Raw genomic sequence first — 25,790 nt, forward strand, 5'->3', positions numbered from 1 at the left:
AGGAATGACACCTGTTGATTATATCTATATTTTTTATTAACTTTCCAAAAGGCTCAATCTCTGCATGCTGGATTTTTAAAAACATAAGAATCTGACATATAGATACAAAAACACTAATAATTGTAAACAGCGTCATCCTTACCTTAAAGCAGCATCCTCGTTTCCTTCGGCGAGCATGTTAGACTTGGGTCCACTAACATACGCAAGCTTTGAGTGATGGGTCGCTTTTCCGAGAAAACAGGATTTAGTCATCAGACATGCAGCTTTTTCCTCAGACGCTTGTCAGATGTAGGGGGCCGGCCGGTCTCTCTTTGAGACGTATAATTAGGATGCAGGCTGAAGAAAGGACAGCCCAGCTTGATAAGGGCTGGCATGCAAATGGATAAGGAGACAAAGAAACAAGCAGCACAGAGAGACAGAAGGACAGCAAGACACTATATGTTGCACACACCACACCACTTTCTGCTTTAAGTGTCGGGTATCATTATTGAGTCCACTGCTTGGGTTGGCTGGGGTAGTCGAACACATTGAGGTCCGCAGATGAGGAAATCGAGGGGAGAGAAATCTGCGATTGATGCTCAGCAGTTCAAAGGCCTTCCCAAACCCTCTTATCTTTCCCGCCACAGAGGCAGCTCAGATAAAAGAGCAACACACATCACACCAAGTGTTGGACGGAAACATGGATACGTGAGATGTACATGTATACAATCTGCAGGGTTCAGTGCGTTGAAGTGTGTGTATGCTACTCCGTTCAAGCTTGCAGCGTAGAGGGTTGATTTCTGATTGACAGAGGTTTATATTTGGTTAATGTGTGTCATATTTTAGGGGCCCAAAAGTCTTTTAAAAAAGGTTGCATGATTAAAATGCTTCTGGTTTGCAATTTTCAATTTTTTCCCCCTTCCTAATTTTATTCTTAATTGTAATAATAATAATAATAATAATTTTGGTTGACAATCTGTTTCAAAATATTCTAATATATTTGTATATCTTTTTTTTTTTTTTTTTTTTATAAAATTGGCCGTTAGTTTTGGTAAATGTTTGTCACTAAATATGCCAACAGGACATGGAACAAAATGCAGAAAAATACAGTGGGGCGCAAAAAAGAAAAAAGCTTGTTTTGCATTTGTCTTTTTTAAAATAAAAATCAAATTAAATGCTCAGCACTTTTCTAAACTTACAATTGTTATAATAAAATTACTTATTAGTTTATCATTAAATAATTTAATGTTAGAGGGTTATGGAACAGAATATTGTAAAAACTATACAGAAAATTCCACTAATGATTTTTATTTATTATTATTTTATTTTTTTTGCATTTTAAATTAAACAACATCTGCTAAGCATTTTAATGCATTTTTCTAAGCAAATTATTATTATTGTTTTATGTTTAAATAAAACAAAATCATTACAAATGTCTCAAAACAATTGAAGTTAAATTGAAAGATGTAAATGGATTCCCTAGTTTTGGTGTTAAGTAGAATTCAGTATCACTTAAACAAAATCTGATAATGTTCTTCAGCATTTAGTGCTGCAAAGGCAGGTAACATTTTCAGTGCCACAGATTTGTTCATTGACTACCTCGCCCTCGATCTAGAATGAGTAATGGCAGACTTTGCATTTTGTGGTAGACAAATGCGGGCCGTCATCAATCAGTGATGCTTGGAGAGACTGCACAGATAAGGGAAATACGTGCTATTTTAGGCCTGATGCTCTCTAAGACAGCAGGGTGTCTCCTTTTTAGATTCATCATGCTGCGTGGTCGTATCAGCTATTTTATTCAGTTTGATCTTGCGAGTAGACCACTCATTTAGCAAAGAATTTTGCACTTAAGAAGCCCAGTCTCTAAAGCGATCTTGATCAACTGATCACGACGAACCAGTGCTGCTAATAAAGATTAGCCAAATATAGTCACTGCCCTTGAGTACAGGGAGGGGATGTTTTTTAATTAACATTCTCAGTGGGTCACAACTAACAATGTGCAAATAGGTTTAAAAATAAAACAGCATTCTTACGCGAGGAATATCTTTGCTTTAAAACCCCCTCGCTCTGAGATATTTAGGTTGATTACACCACTATTGTTTCGCAATTGTATTTCAGGTCTTCAAATATTGGCATTGTTACTGTTTTACAGGCAGTTATGTCAGAGTTATGAAAAGGACACATTCATTAAAACATTCTGTGTGGGAGAAGTGTTTTAATGGAAGGTAAGTAAATGGGTTATCGCGAGGTTATAGCATGATCTCATGATGACCTACAGTTCTTTTACTTTGACGCTGCTTGATGACACATTATGGCCATAAATTACCTTAAGTGCTAAAGAGCGTTCCTGCAGGGGATAAAGGTGGCCACTGGGAATTATCCAGCCTGCAGGCTAATTTCCTTTCCTTCCAGAACATCCCACAGGGGTCAGTGACCATTCATGTTCATCGCTTGTGTACCTGCAGAGATGTTATTAAAAGGGAATCTACCTTCAGTATATCTGAAGTATCACATAAGCTGCAAGGACCTTTTTAATGTGGTCGAGTGTAGGAAAATGTAATCATGGGTTATCAGTTAGTGCCAAATAAGACCTGCGAGTCAATTTTAGGGCTCAAACTATTAAAAATAATTAAATATAAAATTAAAATGTAAAAATATATTAGACAAATTAAATAAATTAATATATTTTAATATTTAAAGTTACGGAGCCCCGCACATGACATGCCGTAAAAAATATTAGGCTAAATCATGCGCACGATTTACTAATTTGTTCCCTCAATGTACTAAAACGTGCACATGATTACTTTTGCGTTCCCTCGATTTACTATTTTGTTCACTCGATTTATAAATTGTTCACACTATTTACTAATGCGTTCCCTTGATTTGCTAAATCATGCGCACGATTTAGCAAATCGAGGGAACGCAATAGTAAATCGAGGGAACGCAATAGTAATCGTCTGCACATTTTAGTACATTGAGGGAACGAATTAGTAAATCGTGCGCACAATTTATTTATTTTTTCTTGCATGTCATGTGCAGGGCTCCATATAAAGTAAATGTACTATGTGAAATGCTTAAATATAGTAAAGGTTGTATAGTTGTATAGTTTTTGATACCTAACCCTAACCCGATCCATCCATCATTTGGTGTGACTTATTAATTAGTTTGGAACCAAATGTTGCTTTGTGGTACCCAGAGGAATTTTTTTTTTCATATATAACTTTGGTATCAGAGTTGTGTTCAGTTTGAGAAATGCAGTCAACAATACAATATTTGTAAAAGAGGAACAAACTTGGGTTAGTCAAAACAGACACCAACTTCTTGAAAAATAAATGAAATAAGAGACCAAAAAACAAAGTAAACTGCAGCTACAACTGCTTTGCATCATACAAGGCCATTTCTCTTCAATGAAAACATCAGCAAATGTAATAACAGCTGTTTCTTCCTTACTTTTTATTCGATTTTGTTTTTTCCAAGAGCCAATGAGAGTGTTTGTATTTCCCACAGATGCGAAGCACAGACCAGAGTGTGTTCGCACTGCTTGACATGTGTAAACGGCAATCCAACGGCTAATAGTCCACTCGCCTTTGGGATGTGGAGACACTGTTCCATACCAGGTCCAAAGTGCATTTCCAAAACAAAGAGCCATGTAAGATCAATCAAGCAGACAAATCTCTATCCAAATCATCTTGATTTAGAGAAATTATCAGATCACCTTGCTCTTCTCCATAAATATCAAACCTGAAGCTGAACCCTAATGATTATCACACAGACACTAAATAAAAAAATAAAAACTTGCCTCAGGTTAACCACACTTCAGATCATGTTCTGCATTTTAGATGAAGACATTAATAAATGAACTCAACACAGCAGTAAAACATGTTATGTGGAGGAAAGGTGTGCTAGTTGAGAATCCACTCTGCGTTCACTAAAAACCAAACCTAGAAACTTCCCAGCAGCTCTTGATAGGCAATTGTCTAGCAGATAAGAGATTTAAGTTGTATGCTGTTCATACATCATCAGACATGTATTGAATAATTAGTTAAATAATCCAAGTTTGTCTGCGAGTTCACATATGAGGTGAGGGGTGTGAATAAATCAGCTGTAAATTATGTGTCCAAAACTAATTGTGGTGCCTTTTTGTATTTGTTAGGATCTGCGCAGAGGGTCAGACTTTAAGTGCCCTTGTGTTGGTTTACTTGGAGTTGTAGGCAGCCACTCGTTGGTTGAGGGGGTTTTCTGGAGACTTTGTCCACTCCTTCTTGAGCTGTTGTTTTAGCTGGGAAAGTCGCATATTGGGGTTCTCCATTTTAAGGCGCGCCATGTTTGCTTCTTCAAACGCAGCGTAGGCGGCTTTCATGCGGCGCTCAGGGTGTCGATCCAGGTCTTCCTTAGTGCTGAAAAACAAACATGAACTTAACGTTGAACCACATCTAGCTATTAAGAAATTCAATAAACAGATTATTGTGCCAATACTACTCAAATCTATATAGTGAATAAGTTTAATTATGTTCTTACCCTTTCTTTCTTGTGATGAGAAAGAAAGAGAGCACAACACTATGCATAAACTAGGACCCTTATTTTGAAATGTCTTTTCTTTATACTTCCAGCTGCTCATTCAGAAAGTTGAGGGAGAAAAAAAAAAAAGTATGCACTCTTACATCCATCTACAATATAAAAATGTTGCCATAATTCATCAATAGTAAATCATTCCTATTTTCCACCATTAAATTCAAGGCATTTAAAACGATAATAATTAGGCTTTTTGTTACACCCTATAAGATATTTAATATTTTTTTATCACCTTTGATAACGACTTTGGAAAAACAGTACTTAAGAGCACAACCATCTGAGAACTGTGACTCTAACAAATGTGGATCTTTTTAATGTTTGTCAACGGAGTCTCCTTGTCACGCCAAAAAGGTTTTTTCCAGAGAACAGGTTACCTGAGAACTGCGATGGCATCCTCAATGGTTCGGGCCTCCATCGTGCCTTCTTCTGGAATTATCTGATTGATGTTCTCCTCAAGCGGCATCTCCAAGTGGCTTTTTTCTGTAGATTTGAAAGGACACACAAGAATAAATGAGGAAACTGAAAAGGCCTATTCAAAACAACAAAACAATAAAGACACTTTTAAGCTTAGTTGTTTTATTTCTGCAAACTGCCTACAGTGTGCACTGAATTAGTATGAATTTTGACATACAATTTATTTTGTTGCATGACTCCTGATGCAAATAGTGCCTAATGTCAGCGAGGAATGAAAATTCACTATAGTTTATTTTCTAACTCCCCAATGCATGCATCAAATTTTTTCTTTTATTTCGTTTTCTTTTATTTTTTGACTCCAAATATCATAACTTATTCGATTTTCAATGGGGAAAATGATAGACTTTTTTTTTTCTCTGGTGATGTATGCTGGACGGAAATGATAATGTCCAGCATTCATTGACTTAATTTGATCAACCCCACCCTTTTGAAATGAACCAAATCCCTACTCATCATTTTTTTTTCTTTTCTGATAATCCGTTTTATTCAAATGTACACCACTATAGCCCCTTTCACACTGCCATTCCGGCAAATACACAGGTAAAATGTTCCTCCAATTGTTCCTGTGTCGCTAGATTTTGCACTTTGACCCGGTATATGTGTGTGCTTTCACACACAACGCTTGAAGATCCCGTAATGACACGTGACATTAGCGCGTGACGTGTAATGTACGAGTCGAAAACGCTAGGCACGTTATAATTTCACTGAAGCAAGCAAACGATCTCTGCGTCAGCGCGCAAAGTGAGGAACTAACTGATCTCTGCTTCATTACAGTTTGCACATATGTTTTTTTTCGCGAACGTTGATCTTCCTTCAAAACAGCCGGTAACAGAGTCGCGTGCGTGTCATCACTTCGACACGGAATTAGATCTGGCTTTTGTTAACACAGTGCACCCCACAATGTTACTAGGTCCAATACAGGTTCAATTCGGTAATCAATCCCGGGACGTGGTTGCTTTCACACAGAAGGCTACCCGGCAATGTTCCGGGAATATTGCGGGTCCGACGTGCAGTGTGAAAGGGGCTTATATGAATTACATTTCACTGTGACTATAAGTCGCACTTTTTTTCATAGTTTCGCTGGTCCTGTGACTTCTAGTCAGGTGCGACTTATTTATCAAAATTAATTTGACATGAACCAAGAGAAATGAACCAAGAGTAAACATTACCATCTACAGCCGCGAGAGGGCGCTCTATGCTGCCAGAGATGCTGCTCAGTGCTCCTGTAGTCTACACTGAAAACGCCCTCTCGGGGCTGTAGACGGTAATGTTTACTCTTGGTTCTTGGTTCTAAATAAATGCGACTTATAGTTCAGTGCGACTTCTATATGTTTTTTTCCTTGTCATGACATATTTTTGGACTGATGCAACTTGTACTCAGGTGTGACTTACAGTCCGAAAAATACGGTATATAAATGTACATACAGTATATGAAGGGATTTTTGTGTGACACACAGGGTCATGTTACCTAAGTAGGCAGCGCTCTACATCCAAGTCATTGGATTGGATTTGGCCTTACCTTTTTCCTTGGTTTCCTTAACATTTTGCTCGCTTTGTAGGTTCTCCTCAATCTGGGCTCGAGTCACTTTAAAAGGGGCTTCTTTTGTCTGTTTCCCCTTTATCTTGGCAACTTCTTCCTCAAAGAGCCTTTGGTTTTCTCTCTTCCTCTCCAGAGCCTCCAAACGCTTTCTCTCCTTATCATCCTGTACAAGCACGCACACACACTCTTTTAAATTACAACTGGACTGATGTTATCGAGGCAGCCTGATGGTCATTAAGCAAATGTAAGTGTAAACTGCAGAGTAAAGAAATTAGAGATGCCTCATGCGCACTCAAGAGTCACTGTGTCAGTGCGGTGGTTAAGTAATAGTTACTGGAATCAGACATGGTCTTAACTGTCCACATCCTAACCACCACCCAGCCACCTTCCTGTTGATAACATCCGCAGAAATGGTGACACAACAGTAAGGAGATACGCATAATGAGATGACACCTTCAGATGTCGAGCAGAGGCTGAAATGTCATTCGCGTGACAGATAAGCCGCACGACAGGCCGTGCTCAAGAGCAAACCAAGATACGCTCCTCTCTCTCTTGACATTTTCTCAGGACATATCTACCGGTGATAAATTACAGTATATCCGTCGAGCCCGGTCTTTACCCAGTCTCAGGCGGTGGCTGATCTTTAGAAGATGTAAAGGATAAATCAGTGTGTTTCCAGTGCAGGTGAGCTTGCTTGAACACACACAGCCGTCCCAGTGACATAAGGTATAATTAGCAGAATGGCTGCAGTAGGATAACAGCAGCGTGGGTCTGATAGGCCGGCGGGGATCAGATGGCAGCGATGGAGGAAACAGGAGGAAAGGAACAGGGTGTGAGGAGCTCTTTACAAGAGCACCTTACCAACTAGACAGGCACATCATGCCAGCATTGCGGACGCTCAGTACATATGCCAACACTGGCTCAATAATGTATGAAACAGAGGCAGCAGAGAGCCAGGGAGGGAGAAAAGGCACCAATGACTACCAAATTATATTCTAATAATTCAAATGTTAAAACAGTTTTGATTCGGGAAATATATTTATATGGCACTTTGGGATAAGCTTGTTCCCAATAATATCTAAAGAGATAGCTTAGCCAAAAATGCTAATTGTTAACATTTACTCACCCTCTTGTTGTTCGCAACCTGTGTGCATTTATTTCTCCTGTAGAACACAGAATTTTGAATAATATTGATAGCCTAACAGTTTCAGTTCCCACCGTCTTCCATTGTATTTTTTGCTCATATGATGGAAGCCAATGGAAACCAAAACTGTTTTGTGACAAAAATACTTCAAAATATCTTTTTTACATTAAGTCAGACCGGTTTAGAACAACAAGAGTGTGAGGAAATTTGACAATTTTCATTTTCGGGGGGAAAATCAATGCAAGAATTGAGTCAGTATGATGCAGTGCAGCATGCAAATGTGTAGTTCACCCAACAATAAAAAATATTCTGGCATAATTTACTTACCCTAATCTCATTCCAAACCTGTCTGATTGTCTGTCTTTCTGCAGAATAAAGAACAGTTATTTTTATCCATACAATAAGTCGAAGGGTTCCAAACCAACATCAACAAACCCAGATGACTTACTGCATGCAAAGAGAAAAAAAAAGACAAGACATTTGTCAGAATATCTTCTTTTGTGTTCCACAGAAGAAAAAGTCATACAGTTTTTCAACGAGATGGAGTTAAGTAAATGATGGGATTTTTGGGTGAACTATTTCTTTAACACATCTGCAAACTGCATTGGATCGTGCTGCTGACTCAGTACTTGAAATTAATTGTTTAATTTTTATTAACAGTTAAATAATTAACATTTTTGTGGACCATTGCTTCAAGATTTTGTATGCATTACGACAGGGCAGTTAATATATTAGACAGCATTTTGCCTTTAATACATGTAGATCATTTGCCATCTTGTTTGCAGACACTGAAATTGGCATAAAATCGCTTAGTAGACATAATAAACAGCCAATCACTGCATATCACTCAATACATTAGTCTATGGACCTCATCCAAGCCTAATTTCAAAATCAAGCTCCATTACTGACAATGAAGACTCATCAATATGCGGCATAATTGATAGAGGATATCAGAACTTGCGTGACGGTGTTACTTTAACCCAGTCGGCTTCGGCTTTCATTTTGCTCATGGGGAACTCATTTCCTGAGCAACCCTAAACCTGACATGCAATGTATTAATCTATTGTGTGCTACTCAGACTCACATGTCTGCTGCTTTAGCGAGGAAGACAGCTGTGTCATTTAGATACAAGATTAGCAGCCAACGGCGGGAATGTTAGACAACATATCATGAAAAACATGGGCGCAGAGGGAATCAATTTTCTGTACATTTAGTACAGAATTCAAAAACAATTCCATGTCTTTATGTCAATTACGACCAAGAGGGCAAAGTTTGTCTGGTTAACATTGTTACTAGTAGCAACTTTTTCCCCCCAAGCAATAAACAATCTCATTTAAAATAAATTAACACTTTTCCTCAACATGGGATGAATTAAATTGATCAAAAGCAACAATAAGTGCATTTTTAATGTTACAATATATTTGTTTATTACTTTTGAACTTTCTATTCATCAAATAATTGATTAAAATAAAAATGTATCATGGTTTCCACTTTCCACAAAAATATTAAGCAGCATAACTGTTTTCAACATTGATAATAATAGGAAATGTTTCTCGAGCACCAAATCAGCATATTTGAATGATTTCAGAAGAATCACGTGACACTGAAGACAGGAGTATTGATCCTGAAAAATCAGCTTTGCATCACAATTACACAAAATACATTAAAATAGAAAACAATTATGTTTATTTGTAATAATATTTCACACATTACATTTATTGTGTTTTTATAAAAATGTAATCTTACCAACCCCAATAAATGCCAAATATTTCATTATTTCATAACAGATATTTCTACAGTTAGCAATTTGATTTCGAAGAACTCAAAATGACTCTTTCTTATATGGACAACTCAAAATAACTTTTCTCTTTGTTACATGTATCTTATATTTTCCTTATATGCTGATGTCACAGTTCAGGGCTGCGTTCCCCAAAAGCATCATAAGCCTAAGTAGATTGTTGATCCAATGCCACCAATGGGCTCTACGATCAACTTAGCTCAAAATGCTTTGAGAAATGCAGCCCAGGCTAGTCACAGGTGAAGGGTTTTCTTATTCTTATGGTGTCAACTAGCTTTGTCATGATGTTATTTTCCTATGACTTCTAATGGATAGCAATCTCTCACCAGGTAGGTGCTACTAACTACTTCATTTAGAACTATTTCAATGTCAAACTCTCTTAAACGCACTGAAGGAACTGGTCTTTAGAGAGGTCTTTACTGCCACCTAGTGTTTATACTAGACACTGTCTCTGCCAATTAGGGGTGGATGCTGGAGACAAAAATCTAAATCACAGTAAAGGTACATTTCACATGACATTTATCAAAGGCCTGCTGGATCATCATTATCATTTGACCCCAACAAAAGATCACTTTCCCTGTTCTTAAGGACATACGTTGTTAAACCAAGTAATTAGTTCTACCTTCCTCTGCTCTTTCTTCATGACATGTTTGTCAGTATCTTGCCACAGCGCGTCCTCCAGCTCCTTCTGTTTGCGTGCATCAGCGACTGCTTTGGCCTCAGCCTTCCGAGCCCTCGCGGTGGCCGATTTGGAATTCTCACCCTGGAATTTCTTCGGCATTCCTGGGACTTCCCTGCGGAGGAAAGATTGAGATGATGACCATATTGAAAGTGTCAGAATATGTGTTGCGTATATATATATATATATATATATATATATATATTAAATAAATGCTCTTCATTTTTAACTTATATATAAGTTAAAAATGAAGAGCATTTATTTAATATATATATATATATATATATATATATATATATATTAAATAAATGCTCTTCATTTTTAACTTATATATAAGTTAAAAATGAAGAGCATTTATTTAATATATATATATATATATATATATATATATATATATATATATATATATATATATATATATATATGATAAAAATGAAGAGCATTTATTTAAAATATAAATCTTTTCTAACAATATTCACTAAAGTTCAAAAGTTTGGGGTCAGTAAATTTTCATTCTTTCTATTTTATATATAAATTTAAACTTTTATTAAGCAAGAATATGTAACATTTTTAAGAAACGATAAAGATGGATATTGTTAGAAAATATATATATTTTGAATAAATGCTGTTCTCTTAAACTTTTTATTCATCAAAGAATCCTGAAAAAAAGTATTGCAGTTTCTCAAAACAATATTTGGCAGCACAACTGTTACCAACATTAATAATTCTAATAATATATCAGCAGTTTAGAATGATTTCTAAAGAATAATGAGACACTTTATACTTGAGTAATGGCGGGGGGAAATTCGGCTTTGCATCACAGAAATAAAATATATATTTAAATGATATTCAAATAGAAACAATTATTTTATATTGTAATAACATTTTGTTATTATACAGAACATTCTGTACTTATTTTTGATCAAATAAAAGCAGCCCTGATGACCATAAGAAACTTGTTTAAAAAAAAAAACATTACAAGTCTCACTGATACTTACAAACTTTTGACAAGTAGTGTATATTTGATAGAAAGATAAAAATGTTTATAATTAGAATATGACTGTGTATGTCTAAATATAATACACATTCACACCTAATGTTGGTTTTCTTAGTTCAGACAGCACGCTTAACATTTGCCTTATATTTCCTAAAATAAAGTGTTAAAATGGAACACTGGAACTGTAGCAACAGTTTAATTATATTTTTCCTTTTAAGAAACATTCTCGTTAGCATTTTTGCTAATCACTCTGGTTTCAGAGTGACAGTATTTAAGTTCAAGCTTGTATCGGATGCGGTCATTTGAACAATGAAAGCAAATATAGAGGAGAACGTCTTGAACATTTCACTTTATTAGTCCAAGTCAATTTCAGGCACCGAATCTAATAAATAAAATAATACCACCAACCTTTTCCTGCGCCCGCCTGCTGGGGTGTTTCTCGCTCTTCTTCTCAAGCCGCCGCCGCGATACAGTTGCAGCGTTTCATTTAGCGCCACCTGGAGGCTCGACGGTCACTGCGCTCCATGCATGCCTTATTTGTAGTCCGTTGTCAACAGGTTGTCTGACAATATGTGGATAACTGCACACAGTACCACCAGAAACACTGTTAAGAGGCCATTTACTCCTTAGTCAGTAAACAGTGGCGTGTCCAGGATTTTAAATTCAGGACGACAGGAGCAGAATGAGGGGTTACAACGATGCTTAAATCCGGTTATTGCCATAAAGAAAGACGACCTGTATAAAAATTGAGCTATACAGATCTCAAGGGGAAAACAATGACGCATAATTGACAACAAGAGTTCTTATAATAGCCTAATAATACCCTAACAAATGCCTTAAATAACTGCCAAAATGTCATCTTACGCAATATACATCCAGCAGCATTTTTTTTTTTTTTACCTAAAATGTGTTTCCTGGGAATCGAACCCACAACCTTTTGTGGTGCTAACTCAATGCTCTACCTCTTTGCATTGCGTTAGCACCGCAAAAGGTTGTGGGTTCCCAGGAAACACATATTAGGTAAAAAAATTTTTAGCCTGAATGCATTGTAAGTTGCTTTCGATAAAAGCCTCTGCTAAATGCATACATTTATTTATTTATTGCTACTTCCGCTCTGTCAACTAGTAAAAATAATTCACAGCAGAGCCAAGTCACTGAGAATGAGCCAACAGACACGAAAGTTAAGTGTTGTGTTGTGAACAAATTAATCAGTAGTTGTATCAGTTCCCAGCCGGCATGTCAATGTTGATTCACTGGTGAAAGTGAAATTTTTTCAACCATTTAGCATTAAACATTTTTTCAAAGTTGTTTCACTGTTAAAGCAACAAATGTAATTATTTTAACAATATTTCAACGTTGAAGGTTGGTCATGTGCCATATATGTGCAACATCTCTCTAGTAAGAGCTGGGGAACTGTAATCTTGATTATTTACAAAAATGAAATGCTTGTAACTAGATTAAATTACATTTCAAAATACTATTTTTTTTATTGATTACATGATTACATATTTTTCACATAATAGTAATAAATTATTGATCATTTCCAATTTTTTTGGTGAAATACTCCTTTTAAGCAATCCAATTTTCTTTTTATTTTCACAGTACAATGCCGTACATTGTTTTGGACATTTTCCGTAATCATCCAGGCTTCCCAGGTTTTCTTCTAGCCAGTGCCTACAGTGGAACTTTAAGGTGTTTGAAACTTTCAGAACCTTCAATGAGAAATGGAATGAACCACCCGCTTCTGTTTCCACAGTACTGTCTCCACCAACACCAGAGCAGCTGTTACTATGGAGGATGTAATGAAGTTGTGGATAATCAGTGTTTCACAGAGAAAACAGCTCTTGCTCTCTAAGTCATTATGTAGGGTCAAAGGCAATCTTCCATCATTTCCTGTACTGCAAGTTAAGAGTATTATTATTTCTAGCACTTGCAGATATAGTGTCAAAGCAGCTTTACACTGTTAAACAGGAAAAACATGCTGATAATGCAAGAGGACAACAGAAAACAGTCAGTTTATCACTTAAAGTCATTTCAGTGATATTGTCATCCAGATCAGTTCAGTTCTCTTCCAATAGTGTCTGTGCAGTCAAGTCAACAATGTTGCCAGAAATTGTGTCTGCAACTAAGCAAGCCAAAAGTGACATTACATCAGTGTCTTAAATTGATCAAATGTCCCCAAAGTGTAAGCAGTAGCTTACTGTATTTATTTAGACCATCAACCAAATCTTGCTCTCCACTTACAGATAAAACTATATTACTTTACATTACATTATACATATCAGTTAATTACTTTTACTAACCACTGTTCTTACCACCTGAAATCCAGTTTCATTTTAGTATTACTGAAATATATTATTTATTATATTTAAATTACAGTATTGATTAATTATTCATTTTGAATTTGGTTTTATTTTTGTACTTTCATTTTTCCTTATTTTAGTGATTTTGCCATTTTTATTAGTTTGTCATTTTATTTTGAAAATAATGTGTAAATTATTGAAGATTATTCATATTTATATATGGTTATATAATGTTAGTATTTGTTGTGCCTTCATTAAAAAAATCCTTTCATACTTAATTGTCATGGAATTGTCACAATCCAAAATAATTAGGTATAAACAGGTCTCATTTCTTAATGCTAAATTTTCGTTTATTTCTGTCTTGATTTAAATTAACATTTAATTTGCAATGCATTAAAAGAAGACCATTGGTGAGACTAGTTTTTAATGCAAAGCTGTAACTAATTATAAAAGTAAGAGACCATGATGTTTTTCTGCAAGTATCTGCTGATATCAGTCTGCTGATGTTTATAAATATGATTAAAGAATAATTGAATGAAAATCTCAACAGATCTTACTAATTACCTCAACAAACAACAAACATGTTTCAGAAACATGTGGTTACAACAGCCAGAGAAAACCCAAAGACTGAAGTCAAGGGTCAAGAGCCCAACTAACTAAAGCAAACACTGATCTCTAACATGGTTAATTCAAATGAAACAATAAATCAACATCTAAACCTTAGTTCTTTCTCAATAAGATCTTCTGTAGATGTCTGACAGAAATAAAGTCAGTCTGGTTTTTAATAAGTGGAGCTGATGATGCTGTTTGTGGGGTTGTTTAATCAGATCTTGAGAGATTTCATGTATTTTATTTCAATTGATTTCATCTAAGGCTGTGTCTGAAGTCAGTTGTAGTAGTTCTTATGTTTCTCTTTTCTTCATTAATTCTGTTTGTTAACAGCAGGTGTTCATCACTAATTCACAATTATCACTCAGTTAATCACTTAATTACTTAATTGCAATGTATAGCTTCTTTTTCTGAACTCAACTGAATTAAGTTCATGTTAAATGAACACAAATATTTCAAGCTGGTTGAACATCATCCATTGTTGTTAAGATAATGTGGTGTAATCACGTGGAACCACTGTCCACGATTAAATCATGTTCAACCAATGTGCTATTTTTTTTTGAGTGCAGTATGTCAGTTTACTTTCATTCCTAGCCAAGTACAGAAGATAAGAAAGCATAAGCATGCACACTAAAGTGATGTGAAAGTACTTTTATTAACTGAATGCTTTAATGGAGATATATCACTAGTCTAGTAATGGAAGTGCATTAGCATGGATTAAATCGTACTTATATGACCGACATCAATTCGTAGTGAATGAAGAGGTATCATATCGATCACAAGTCCAGTATGGAGTACCTCAAGGCTCAGTACTAGGGCCGTTACTCTTCACGCTTTACATGTTGCCCTTGGGAAATAACATCAGGAAACATTATCATTAGTTTTCACTGTTATGGTGATGATACTTAGCTCTATATTTTTTTTTCACGGCCAGGCGAAACATACCAATTTGAAAAACAAACAGAATGCATAGCCGATATAAAAAAAAAAAACTGGATGACGAGTAATTTCTTACTGCTAAATTCTGAAAAAACAGAGGTGTTAATTATAGGACATAAAAACTCTGCTTGTAATATCCTAGAATGCTGTCTAAGACTTGATGGCTGCTCTGTCAATTCTTCTTCATCAGTTAGGAACCTAGGTGTGCTATTTGATAGCAATCTTTCCTTAGAAAGCCACGTTTCTAGCATTTGTAAAACTGAATTTGTCCATCTCAAAAATATATCTAAATTACAGCCTATGCTCCCAATGTCAAATTCAGAAATGTTAATCCATGCGTTTATGACCTCAAGGTTAGATTATTCTAATGTTTTATTGGATGGTTGTTCTCTATACTTAATAAACAAACTCCAGTTAGTCCAAAATGCAGCAGCTAGAGTTCCTACTAAAACCAGGAAGTATGACCATATTAGCCTGGTTCTGTCATCACTGCAATGGCTCCCTATTGAACTTAGATTTTAAAATCTTGCTTTTTAATTATAAAGCCCTGAATGGTTTAGCACCTCAGTATTTGAATGAGCTCTTGTTACATTATAGTCCTCCACGTCCGCTCCGTTCTCAAAACTCAGGCAATTTGATAATACCTAGAATATCAAAATCAACTGCAGGCAGCAGATTCTTTTCCTATTTAGCACCTAAACTTTGGAATAACCTACCTAACAATGTTCGGGAGGCAGACACACTCTTGCAGTTTAAATCTAGATTAAAGACTAATCTTTTTAACCTGGTTTACACATACACTAATACGCTTCTAATATCCAAATCAGTTAAAGGATTTTTAGGCTGCATTAATTAGGAAACCGGAACTGGGAGAACTTCCCATAAACCCGGTGTACTTGCTACATTGTTAGAAGCATGACATCTGCATCCAGATCAGAGGGTCACTGCAGTCACACGGATCCAGTACGTATCCAGACCAGATGGTTGATCAGCACCTAGAAAGGACCTCTACTGCCCTGAAAGACAGCGGAGAACAGGACAACTAGAGCCCCAGATACAGATCCCCTGTAAAGACCTTGTCTCAGAGGACCACCAGGACAAGACCACAAGAAACAGATGATTCTTCTGCACAATCTGACTTTGCTGCAGCCTGGAATTAAACTACTTTCATCTGGTCAGAGGAACTGGCCCCCAACTGAGCCTGGTTTTTCCTAAGGTTTTTTTCTCTATTCTATCACCAATGGAGTTTTGGTTCCTTGCTGTCGCCTCTGGCTTGCTTAGTTGGGGTCACTTAATTTACATTGATATCGTTGACTTGATTGCAAGTGATTGCACAGACACTATTTAAACTGAACTGAGATGATGACATTACTGAATTCAATGATGAACTGCCTTTAACTGTAATTTTGCATTATTATCAGACTGTTCTCCTAATTAATGTTGTTCAGTTGCTTTGACGCAATGTATTTTGTTTAAAGCGCTATATAAATAAAGGTGGCTTGACTTGTTTGTGGCAAACAGGAATATTATTCCTTTGTCTAAACACATAAGACAAGGCTCATTAAAGGAACATGGGAATTCCTCAGCATTTCTAAGAAAAATCACCTGAATGTGACAGAAGCCCTAAAACCCCCCAAAGTCACCAGTGTTTATGTTTTGAAACAATGGCTGTACAATTAAAGCATATTTTGAACATTTGTATCATTTTATACCTGTATCGCACAGATAAGCTGTAGAATGAGCGAGTGCCCTGGTCACGTTCACACAAAATCTTTAACATGAAAGTTTCAAATGGCACTTGGTTGTATCAGGCTAACGGAAGATACAACTCAGTTGTGCTCTACAGGCGGAAATAACAAACCCACCGCTCACTAGCTGAGAAAGAGGAAACCACAGTTTCACTCTTCCCACGTAAAGAAAGCAACAAACCCAGCAGCTCCAGCAAACACCCTCCCACCTTCTATCTCTTTCTCTCTCTCACAGTTAAAAATACACAATGCTTGCACTTCCTAATATGCAGAGGTGGCTCTGTGTTCAGTTTATGGCCTAGTCACAGGTCTAGAAACTGAGATGCCAGATAAGGTTGACAAGTAGGCTAAAGAAACGAGTGGCATCATTCTTGCTAAAGTAGTCTGGAAATGATGTGCCTTTGTGGTTTGCCTCTTGCCGGAAATGAGTCTCATTTGATCCCTCCCACCAGAGGCTTACAACAGCGAAACCGGAGTGAAGTTTACGCAGCTCTTCGCATCAACATGAACAAATCATTATTTTTTCTTCTCAAATAACTTCAGGTAACATCTCTCAGTTGTCTTTATTAGAATCGTAAAATGAAAAATACCTCGTAACTGAACTGCCATTTCTGAGCATATGCCAGTGGAAGTCATGTGACTACAAATATTCATTTGGTGACTGTGGCGTTGTATGTTTCATATTTGTTTGTACTCATATTATTGTATTATTGGAATATAAACAGATGTATTTCTGTAATAGGATGTTTTATTTAGAAATTGAACAGCTAATGACATTATTGAAACCAAATTAAACTTGTGTAAACTAACCTTAATTTAAAATACTTTATGTATATAAAATTCTTTATTGTTAATGGCTTAATTTTGGAAATCTCCTGGAAAACACCCTTGATTTGGTTTGTTGCGGAAAGTACAGATCGTCAACATGAGAAGGATGAGCTCACTTCGATCAAGCATATGACCAACACGGTTCTAAGAACTGGCGTTAAAAATAATCCACTGCTTTACAGTAGATTGTTATCGGCTTCTGCTTTGTCTATTGCTTAGAGTAGATCTCTAGTTCTTTTGAGCTCAAGTTTGCTGTATTTATGTTTGGGGTCTCGGGGGTCCTAATGATTAGACCCTAATGAGTATTTAAATTTAACCCTCTGTTTGATTCCCTAAGTGCATACACTTTTCCTAAAATGGAATTGTTGTCTAAACGGAAACAATGCTTCTGTCTAAGGTCAGTTTTTTTTTTATAGCCAGTGCCTCTGAGACCCCCAGCAGAAGAAATGTAGCATTTTAGTTTTTATTATTTTTCAGGATCTGTGATAAAATTGGCATTTTATTAATAATCAGTCATAAGATTAGCAAAAGTCAACCAGATGTATTAATAATGTTTTTGTACATACTGAAAGGGTTTTATAAACCCCCAAACAGAACATCAGAGTCAATTTAAAACTTTACAATCGCTCCTAACATCAAATTAATTCACTATTTATCAGAAAGAACCATTTGTATCGTTTTAATGAGTTGCATGCATTATTTTGGAAAATAAAATATGGTAGGGGAGAGTGGGGTGATTTGTGCCAGGGGGGAAGTAGTTCCACCCCTTGTTTCTGGAAAACCATTGAAGAAATTGGTCATGTGACCACATAATTTTAAAAAGCCATCCATTTTACTCATCCTCCAAAGAAGAGAGACACATGGCATGAGAGTTAATCACATTTTAGCTCAAAAACTGTTTTTTTCCTTTAAAAGATACATTTCTATTATCAAGGTTTTTTGATTGTAGCGTCTGAACAATTCTAGAAAAGTTTGAAAACATTTCACACGTTTTAGTGCTTTACCAGTTAGCATGATGTTAGCTCTTAACTGCTGGATCATGCTAGTTTTTCAAATTTGTGGGTATGGGGTGATTTGTGCCAAAGGGCCTGGGTTAAGTCGTGCCAGTGGCACTACTCACCTCCACATATGATTATTTTCAACACATAATTAATTTGTAATTGTACATTGCACTATTGCATTTTAGCACTTAAACTATGTGGCATTCTTAATTTTAGACAAAAACCCATTATGCCACGCACTTATAAACGGAAGACCGACAAAAAAGTTATATCTTACTTCTGATTGGTTGATTGGAATGTTGTTCCTGGATCAACAAGGATGTTGATCCAGGAACATGTTTTACTTGGTGAAATCATGCTCGCCAAGAAAAAGACATATTCTCTCTCTCTATTTCTCTCTCTCTCTCTCTCTCACACACACACACACACACACACACACACACACACACATTTAAAGAAAATAGTGAAGGGGTTATCCCTGAAGGTGATGTGCTCAAGAAACTACCCACATCCCAGTTTATATTCCCCTGAAGCATTGACAAGTGGCATTGACAACAAAATATGTCTTATTCCAACAGTTTAATAGGATGACAATATATGAATAAACCTTTTTTGTCTTGCTTTCATATAGCATTACAGTTCATAACATTAAAATTTTCTGTTTTGCTTCAGAAATCACTGGCACTATTTACCCCAACGTATTCTCCCAAAAGGCACAACTTACCCCGCATCAGGGGCAAGTTGTGCCACAAGACCACTTTTTTCCCAAAAGCTATATTTCTGAAACAATTTATTTCAGATCCAAAGTTATTGTTCTCAGGGATGCACCACATCCTGAAATATACGTACATTCTAAAGTGAAAGAGATTACTGTCATGGCCTCACTTTAAAGTCACTTTGAGTAAAAACTGGCACAACTCACCCCACTTTCCCCTAAATGAACAACTGCATCTGATGAGATGAAATGATCTAGTCCTTTCCATCCAATCAGAAGATTTCATTTGTGAGAAGACCATGAGTGAAGAGGAAGAGGTGCCCTTGATGAAGAGCGAAAGGGCTGGCAGTCAGAAGTCCAGCTATGACTCTGCCCTTCAGGTGCACCTGTACTACAGCCCCAGCTTAAATTCAGAGACCACCCTCACCATCCCCACCGGACACATCACAGTGGAGAGCGTGTGTGCGCTTGCTGCTAAAGCCAGCGGTGAGACACTAACACACTGTCACACACAACATAATCTAAACAGGTTAAAGATGTCTGTTGCTCAAAGGTCAAAATCTTCCGTTATGTACATCTGTTGTCAATATCTAAAAAGCTTTTTAAATAAAGGTGCAATAAGCATTACAACAGTGTTGATGATAACTTTTATGAGGTCAACCTCTATCTTTTAGATGATTCTGTATGTCTAAAGCATAGAAATCACAGTTTAAACTAAAATCTGCTCATAGGTTTTGTTTTTCTAATCTTTTAATTAAACACATTTAAAAGGGTTGTGCACAAGCCTTAGAAGAAACTGAATGGAATATTTATATTTTTAGGAATTCGCCCTGTGTTCCACAACCTGTTTGCTTTGGGATCAGAGGACCTGTCATACTGGTATCCACCAACTCATGTGTTTAAGAGCGAGGAGAACGTCAAAGTTCACTACAGAGTGAGGTAAACAGCTGTTATAATCATATTTTTTATTTATAAATAGCTTACTCTTACTGACTATTTGAGTTTCTTTATTTACTATTCATGTCATTCATTTTCATTTAATTTGCAAATGCATGTTATGTAAAGATTTAGTTTAACCTTGTCCTTGACTTAGACTTCAGTCTTAAAGTAGATTTATCATATTATATATTTAAAACTGATGATGTGATGATGTAAAAAGTGAAAGAATCATAAACATAACATTTTAAACTAAAGTGAGTAAAGTAGCACTAATTTGAAATGTCAATACTTCATAATTTTTATATCAGTTTTTATATGAAGTGTTGTGTCATTTCCATCACAAACAAAAATATTGGACTTAATAAAGTTTTTTCAAAAGTTAGTGTACTAAAAGACAACAGTGTCTGTGAAGAGCATAAATAAGATAAATATGACACATAATGTGTAAAGAAAAAACACAAATCTAAAAAAAGTTATTTAACAACTTATGTGAAAAATATGATGCACAATAACAGAACTTTTCATTGTAAAATTACTAAAATTATATAATTATTTGGTGATGCTCTGATATGCATTGTTGGCCATTGCACTGTTAACTAAAAAATATTAATATTACTTTTTGGTAACTGAAATAAAGCTGAAATAAAAATAAACACTGAAAACAAAAGCAAACTTAAAATATGAATAAATACTGTAATAGTATACAAATAAAATAATTGCTAGTGGAAAAATTAAATAGTAAGAAAGTGAAAGGTGTTTTAGAGATAAACATGTAAATTGACAGTTTTCTGTAATTGTGTGTTTAAGGTTTTTCTTCTTAAGCTGGTTTGGTCATGGGTCCAAAGCATCGTACCGCTTTAGCCTCAGGAGAGGACGAATCTGTGCTGTACTGGACTACTGCGTCATTGACTATCTTTTTGCTCAGGTATAGCACAGTAATCTGTGTGAATGTAAAATGAACACCCAGGTTTATGTGCCTCTGTCCTGCTGATATACAGTAAACTATTGGTTTGATTCAAATCATTTAAAAAATGTGCTATAAAAATGCTAACTCAACTATTCGGGATCATTTACCTTCCCGTCTGACTGTACAGTCTACCTGTTTCAGTCCCGCAGTGATTTTGTGTCTGGACGTGGCGGGATTTCACCTGCTTTGAGTTTGCAGCAGGAATGTTTGGGAATGGCAGTGCTGGATCTGTGGCGTATGGCTAAAGAGAGAAACCAGAGCCTTGGTGAGATCTGCAATACAACAAGGTAACATGAGAAACTGAGGAAGTCACATATAAGTGGATGGTGGAGATACAGAGATTTTATGTCAAATCTCATTCCAGCTACAAGTCCTGCCTCCCAGAGACCCACAGACAAGATATACAAAGTAAGAGCCGCCTGGCGCGATATCAATCCGAAAAAACGATGAAGCGTTTCCTAAAGAAGCTTGGCAAATGCCCGGCTGGTGAACGCAACCTTAAGCTGAAGTACCTGATGGAGCTGAGTGGGTTGGAGCCGAATTATGGCTCAGAAAGCTTCACTTTGCATCACTCTGGATGGTTGGAGCAGAGCGAGCAGCATAGGGTCAAATCCGTGCGAGTGTCTGGAGAAGGAGGGATTCAGATACAGACCAAAGAGAGCCAGGTAGCATAAACAAGAAGTTCATTTTGAGTCACTTACATTTTCGACTCAGTGTTGCCTTTGTTTATTTTGCTCCGCCAAAGAAAATAGTTCCCAAACGCAGCCACAGCATTACGAATCGATGCCGTTGCTGAATGAAATCGTTTTTTGAATGAATCGTCTGAGTGAAAATGATTTTAACTGTCTATTAGCCTATTAATAATAATCCTGAAGAAAATGTATCATGGTTTCCACATTTTAATACCAAGCAGCACAGCTGTTTCAACATTGATAATAATAGAAAATACTCCTTGAGCAGCAAATCAGCATATTAGAATGATTTAAAGGATCATGTGACACTGAAAACTGGAGTTATGGCTGGTATAAATTCAGTTTTTCTATCACAGAATTAAATTATATATTTTAAATATATTAAACAGCAACAGTCATTTTAAACTGTGATAATATTTAACAATATTACTGTTTTCACTTTATTTTTGATCAACTAAAAATAGCCATGGTGAGGATAAGAGACTCCTTTCAAAAACATTAAAAACTTAGTGACCCTAAACTTTTAATTGGCAGTCTATGCATGCGCTCTGTTATTTTACTGAGCTCCCTCTGGTATACGTTCACAGGAATGGCAGACGTTTGTGACTTCCCCCCAGATCACCGACATTAGTATTAAGCGTCTTTCTCAAGATCAGATGCCCCTGGAAGGAAGGGTGGTCACTCTTACACGCCAGGCACGACCATTGCATGGTAGTGGCATTTATATATACTTTTTTTTTTGAGTATGAACACATAAACTTATTAGAAAAGGAAGTAAACTTCTCCACTGATAGTAACAGTTGGTAGTGTCTCATTTGCATTTTGATTAACCAAGGTTTGATGTTACATAATAACTAAATTCAAACTAAACTCTGTTTCTCTTTCACCCAATAGGAGGCTGAGTTCCACACCCTAACTGAGGCTCTGTCCTTTGTATCTCTGGTTGATGGATATTTTAGGTTGACTACAGATTCGACTCACTATTTCTGTGCAGAAGTGGCCCCGCCGAGCTTGCTGGAGGACATTCATAATTACTGCCACGGCCCGATCACGTACTACTCAGTTTCATATTTCACCATATGGTACAATTAGAGAGGAAATGACTAAGTAATAAACACAGTTTTGTGTGTGTGTTTTTCTAAAGGTCCGAGTTTGCGGTGCACAAACTTAAGAAAGCTGGAGCCAAAAATGGGATGTTCCTGTTACGTCACAGTCCCAAGGACTTTGACAAGTACTTCCTCACTGTTTGCATACAGGTATCAGTCTTGCTGGACTCATACAAACAGCGTAAACCCCCAGCCTTTGAGTTTCAACAGGAAGTTTCTTAAAAAAAAAAGCCCCAATCTCCACTTCCTATGTTTTACTGCTTAGTAGTATTATAATACAAATTACTCAATCAACTTGAGCATTCTATTTCTTTAGAACTGTTAAAGGGGGGGTGAAATGCTCGTTTTCACTCAATATCCTGTTAATCTTTGAGACCTATAGAGTAGTACTGCATCCTTCATAACTCCAAAAAGTCTTTATTTTTAATTATATTTATAAGAGAAAGATAGTCTGTACCGATTTTTCCCGGAAAAAACACCGAGCGCCTAGAGGCGTGATGTGTGGGCGGAGCTAAAGAATCACGAGCGCCAGTAGGCTTTTGTGTTGAGCGTGTCTGGAAGCTGTGACACAATCCAAAGGCTGAAATTTAACAAGAGCAGCATCAGTAAAGGTGTCTCTATGTGGTATGTACTGAAAACTGTATATATTTGCTTAGCGGTTTTGGGAAAATGACTAAGGTCCACTTTATGTTGTCTTTTTTTTTTTTTTTTTAAGCTGTACATGTGGAAAGTGCAGTCTGATGACAACATCGCATGTTGTTTACTTGATGTGCCTTACGCTGATAGCTAAGTTAACAACACAGAGATATTTGAAGCAGAGATATTTGAAGCAGTTTTACTCACCGCATGTGGTTCCAACACACGATCGTGACCCTTTTTCGTTGGGACTGCATTATCCTTAAAGGGGGGGTGAAATGCTATTTCATGCATACTGAGTTTTTTACACTGTTAAAGAGTTGGATTCCCATGCTAAACATGGGCAAAGTTTCAAAAATTAAGTTGTACGTTTGAAGGAGTATTTCTGTTCCAAAATTACTAAGTATGGCTCTGTGTGACGTTAGATGGAGCGGAATTCCCTTATATGGGTCCTAAGGGCACTTCTGCCGGAAGAGAGCACACTCCCGTATAGCACAGCACTGAGAGCACAACACACTTCACTGATCAGAGCGAGAGCGTCGCGAAATGTCACAATAGAAGTGTGTTTTTGGTTGCCAGGGCAAGACAACCCTGCACAGATTACCAAAAGAGAAACAGCATTAAGGGACCAGTGGATGGAGTTTATTTTTACAGAGCATCAACGGAGTTGTGCAAGTGTTTGTGTTTGTTCCCCTGCATTTCGAAGATGCTTTTTTTACAAACACGGTCCAGTTTAATGCCGGATTTGCACATCGTTTATTTCTTAAGGATAATGCAGTCCCAACTAAAAAGGGTCACGATCGTGTGTTGGAACCACATGCGGTGAGTAAAACTGCTTCAAATATCTCTGTGTTATTAACTTAGCTATCGGCGCGTAAGCACATCAAGTAAACCACATGCGATGTTGTCATCAAACTGCACGAGTAAAACTGCTTCAAATATCTCTGTGTTGTTAACTTAGCTATAGGCGTGAAAGCACATCAAGTAAACAACATGCGATGTTGTCATCAAACTGCGCTTTCCACATGTACAGCTTAAAAAAAAAAAGATGACAAAGTGGAACTTTTTTTCCAAAAACGCTAAGCAAATATATACAGTTTCAGTACGTTATATACCACATAGAGACTGATTGCTGATGCTGCTCTTGTTCAATTTCAGCCTCTGGATCTGATTCTGGATCATAAATATACGCTGAATCTGACTTTAAGCAATGGTTTGTTTTGGTTGGTTTTGTCCTCGCGGTGTCACAGCTTCCAAACGCGCTCAACGCAAAAGCCTACTGGCGCTCGTGATTCTTTAGCTCCGCCCACACGTCACGCCTCCAGCCACTCGTGTTTTTCCGGGAAAATCGGTACAGACTATCTTTCTCTTATGAATATAATAAAACTAAAGACTTTTTGGAGTCATGAAGGATGCAGTACTACTCTATAGGTACTCAAGATTAACAGGATATTGAGTGAAAACGAGCATTTCACCCCCCCTTTAAGAAATAAACGATGTGCAAATCCGGCGTCAAACTGGGCCTTGTTTGTAAAACAAGCATCTTCGAAATGCAGGGAACAAACAAAAACCACTTTGTAAAAATAAACTCCATCCACTGGTCCCTTAATGCTGTTTTCTTTTGGTAATCTGTGCAGGGTTGTCTTGCCCTGGCAACCAAAAACACACTTCTTTTGTGTCTTTTCGCGAGCTCTCGCGAATGCCGCGAATGAATGCCTGTGCTCAGCCTCTCATTGCTCTGCTATACGGGAGCGTGCGCTCTTCCGGCAGAAGTGCCCTTAGGACCATATAAGGAAATTCCGCTCCATCTAACGTCACACAGAGCCATACTCGAAAAAAACTTTCCGAAACTTGTGACAAACCGGAAGAGGTTTTTTGGAACAAAAATACTCCTTCAAACGTACAACTTAATTTTTTAAACTTTGTCCATGTTTAGCATGGGAATCCAACTCTTTAACAGAGTAAAAAACTCAGTATGCATGAAATAGCATTTCACTCCCCCTTTAATGACTAGACTCCGTTGTTATATTTCCTAACTTCTGGATGTTCCAACAGACTCCATTAGGGATGGACTACAAGGACTGTCTAATAGAAAAAATGAGAAGTTTATCCTGGCTGGGATCC

The 25,790-nt window shown here is 36.8% G+C and overlaps 1 protein-coding gene and 1 pseudogene across 1 annotated transcript; one reads left to right on the forward strand and one right to left on the reverse strand.

Annotated features, from left to right (window-relative positions):
* Nucleotides 1–3,297: 3,297 nt before the first annotated feature.
* Nucleotides 3,298–11,697, reverse strand: LOC113074632 (coiled-coil domain-containing protein 124-like). Its single transcript, XM_026247460.1, has 5 exons — nt 11,592–11,697; nt 10,130–10,301; nt 6,545–6,728; nt 4,926–5,031; nt 3,298–4,376 (listed from the first exon to the last, which is right to left on the reverse strand). The coding sequence occupies exons 2-5, from the start codon at nt 10,286–10,288 to the stop codon at nt 4,175–4,177; spliced, it is 651 nt and encodes a 216-aa protein (XP_026103245.1). The 5' UTR covers nt 10,289–10,301; nt 11,592–11,697; the 3' UTR covers nt 3,298–4,174.
* Nucleotides 11,698–17,039: 5,342 nt separating this feature from the next.
* Nucleotides 17,040–25,786, forward strand: LOC113074635 (tyrosine-protein kinase JAK3-like; annotated as a pseudogene).
* Nucleotides 25,787–25,790: the final 4 nt, after the last annotated feature.

This window comes from Carassius auratus, unplaced genomic scaffold (assembly GCF_003368295.1).
Source record: "Carassius auratus strain Wakin unplaced genomic scaffold, ASM336829v1 scaf_tig00015268, whole genome shotgun sequence".
In the NCBI taxonomy this organism is placed as follows: domain Eukaryota; kingdom Metazoa; phylum Chordata; class Actinopteri; order Cypriniformes; family Cyprinidae; genus Carassius; species Carassius auratus.

Excerpts from the sequence above, each read along its gene's own strand:
- LOC113074632 (XM_026247460.1), bottom strand. The coding sequence starts at position 10,288 with ATGCCGAAGAAATTCCAGGGTGAGAATTCCAAATCGGCCACCGCGAGG. Across the intron at positions 6,729-10,129 it reads TGAAGAAAGAGCAGAGGAAG|GATGATAAGGAGAGAAAGCG; the intron begins GTAGAACTAATT and ends GTGCTTGTACAG. Across the intron at positions 4,377-4,925 it reads GATGCCATCGCAGTTCTCAG|CACTAAGGAAGACCTGGATC; the intron begins GTAACCTGTTCT and ends TTTGTTTTTCAG.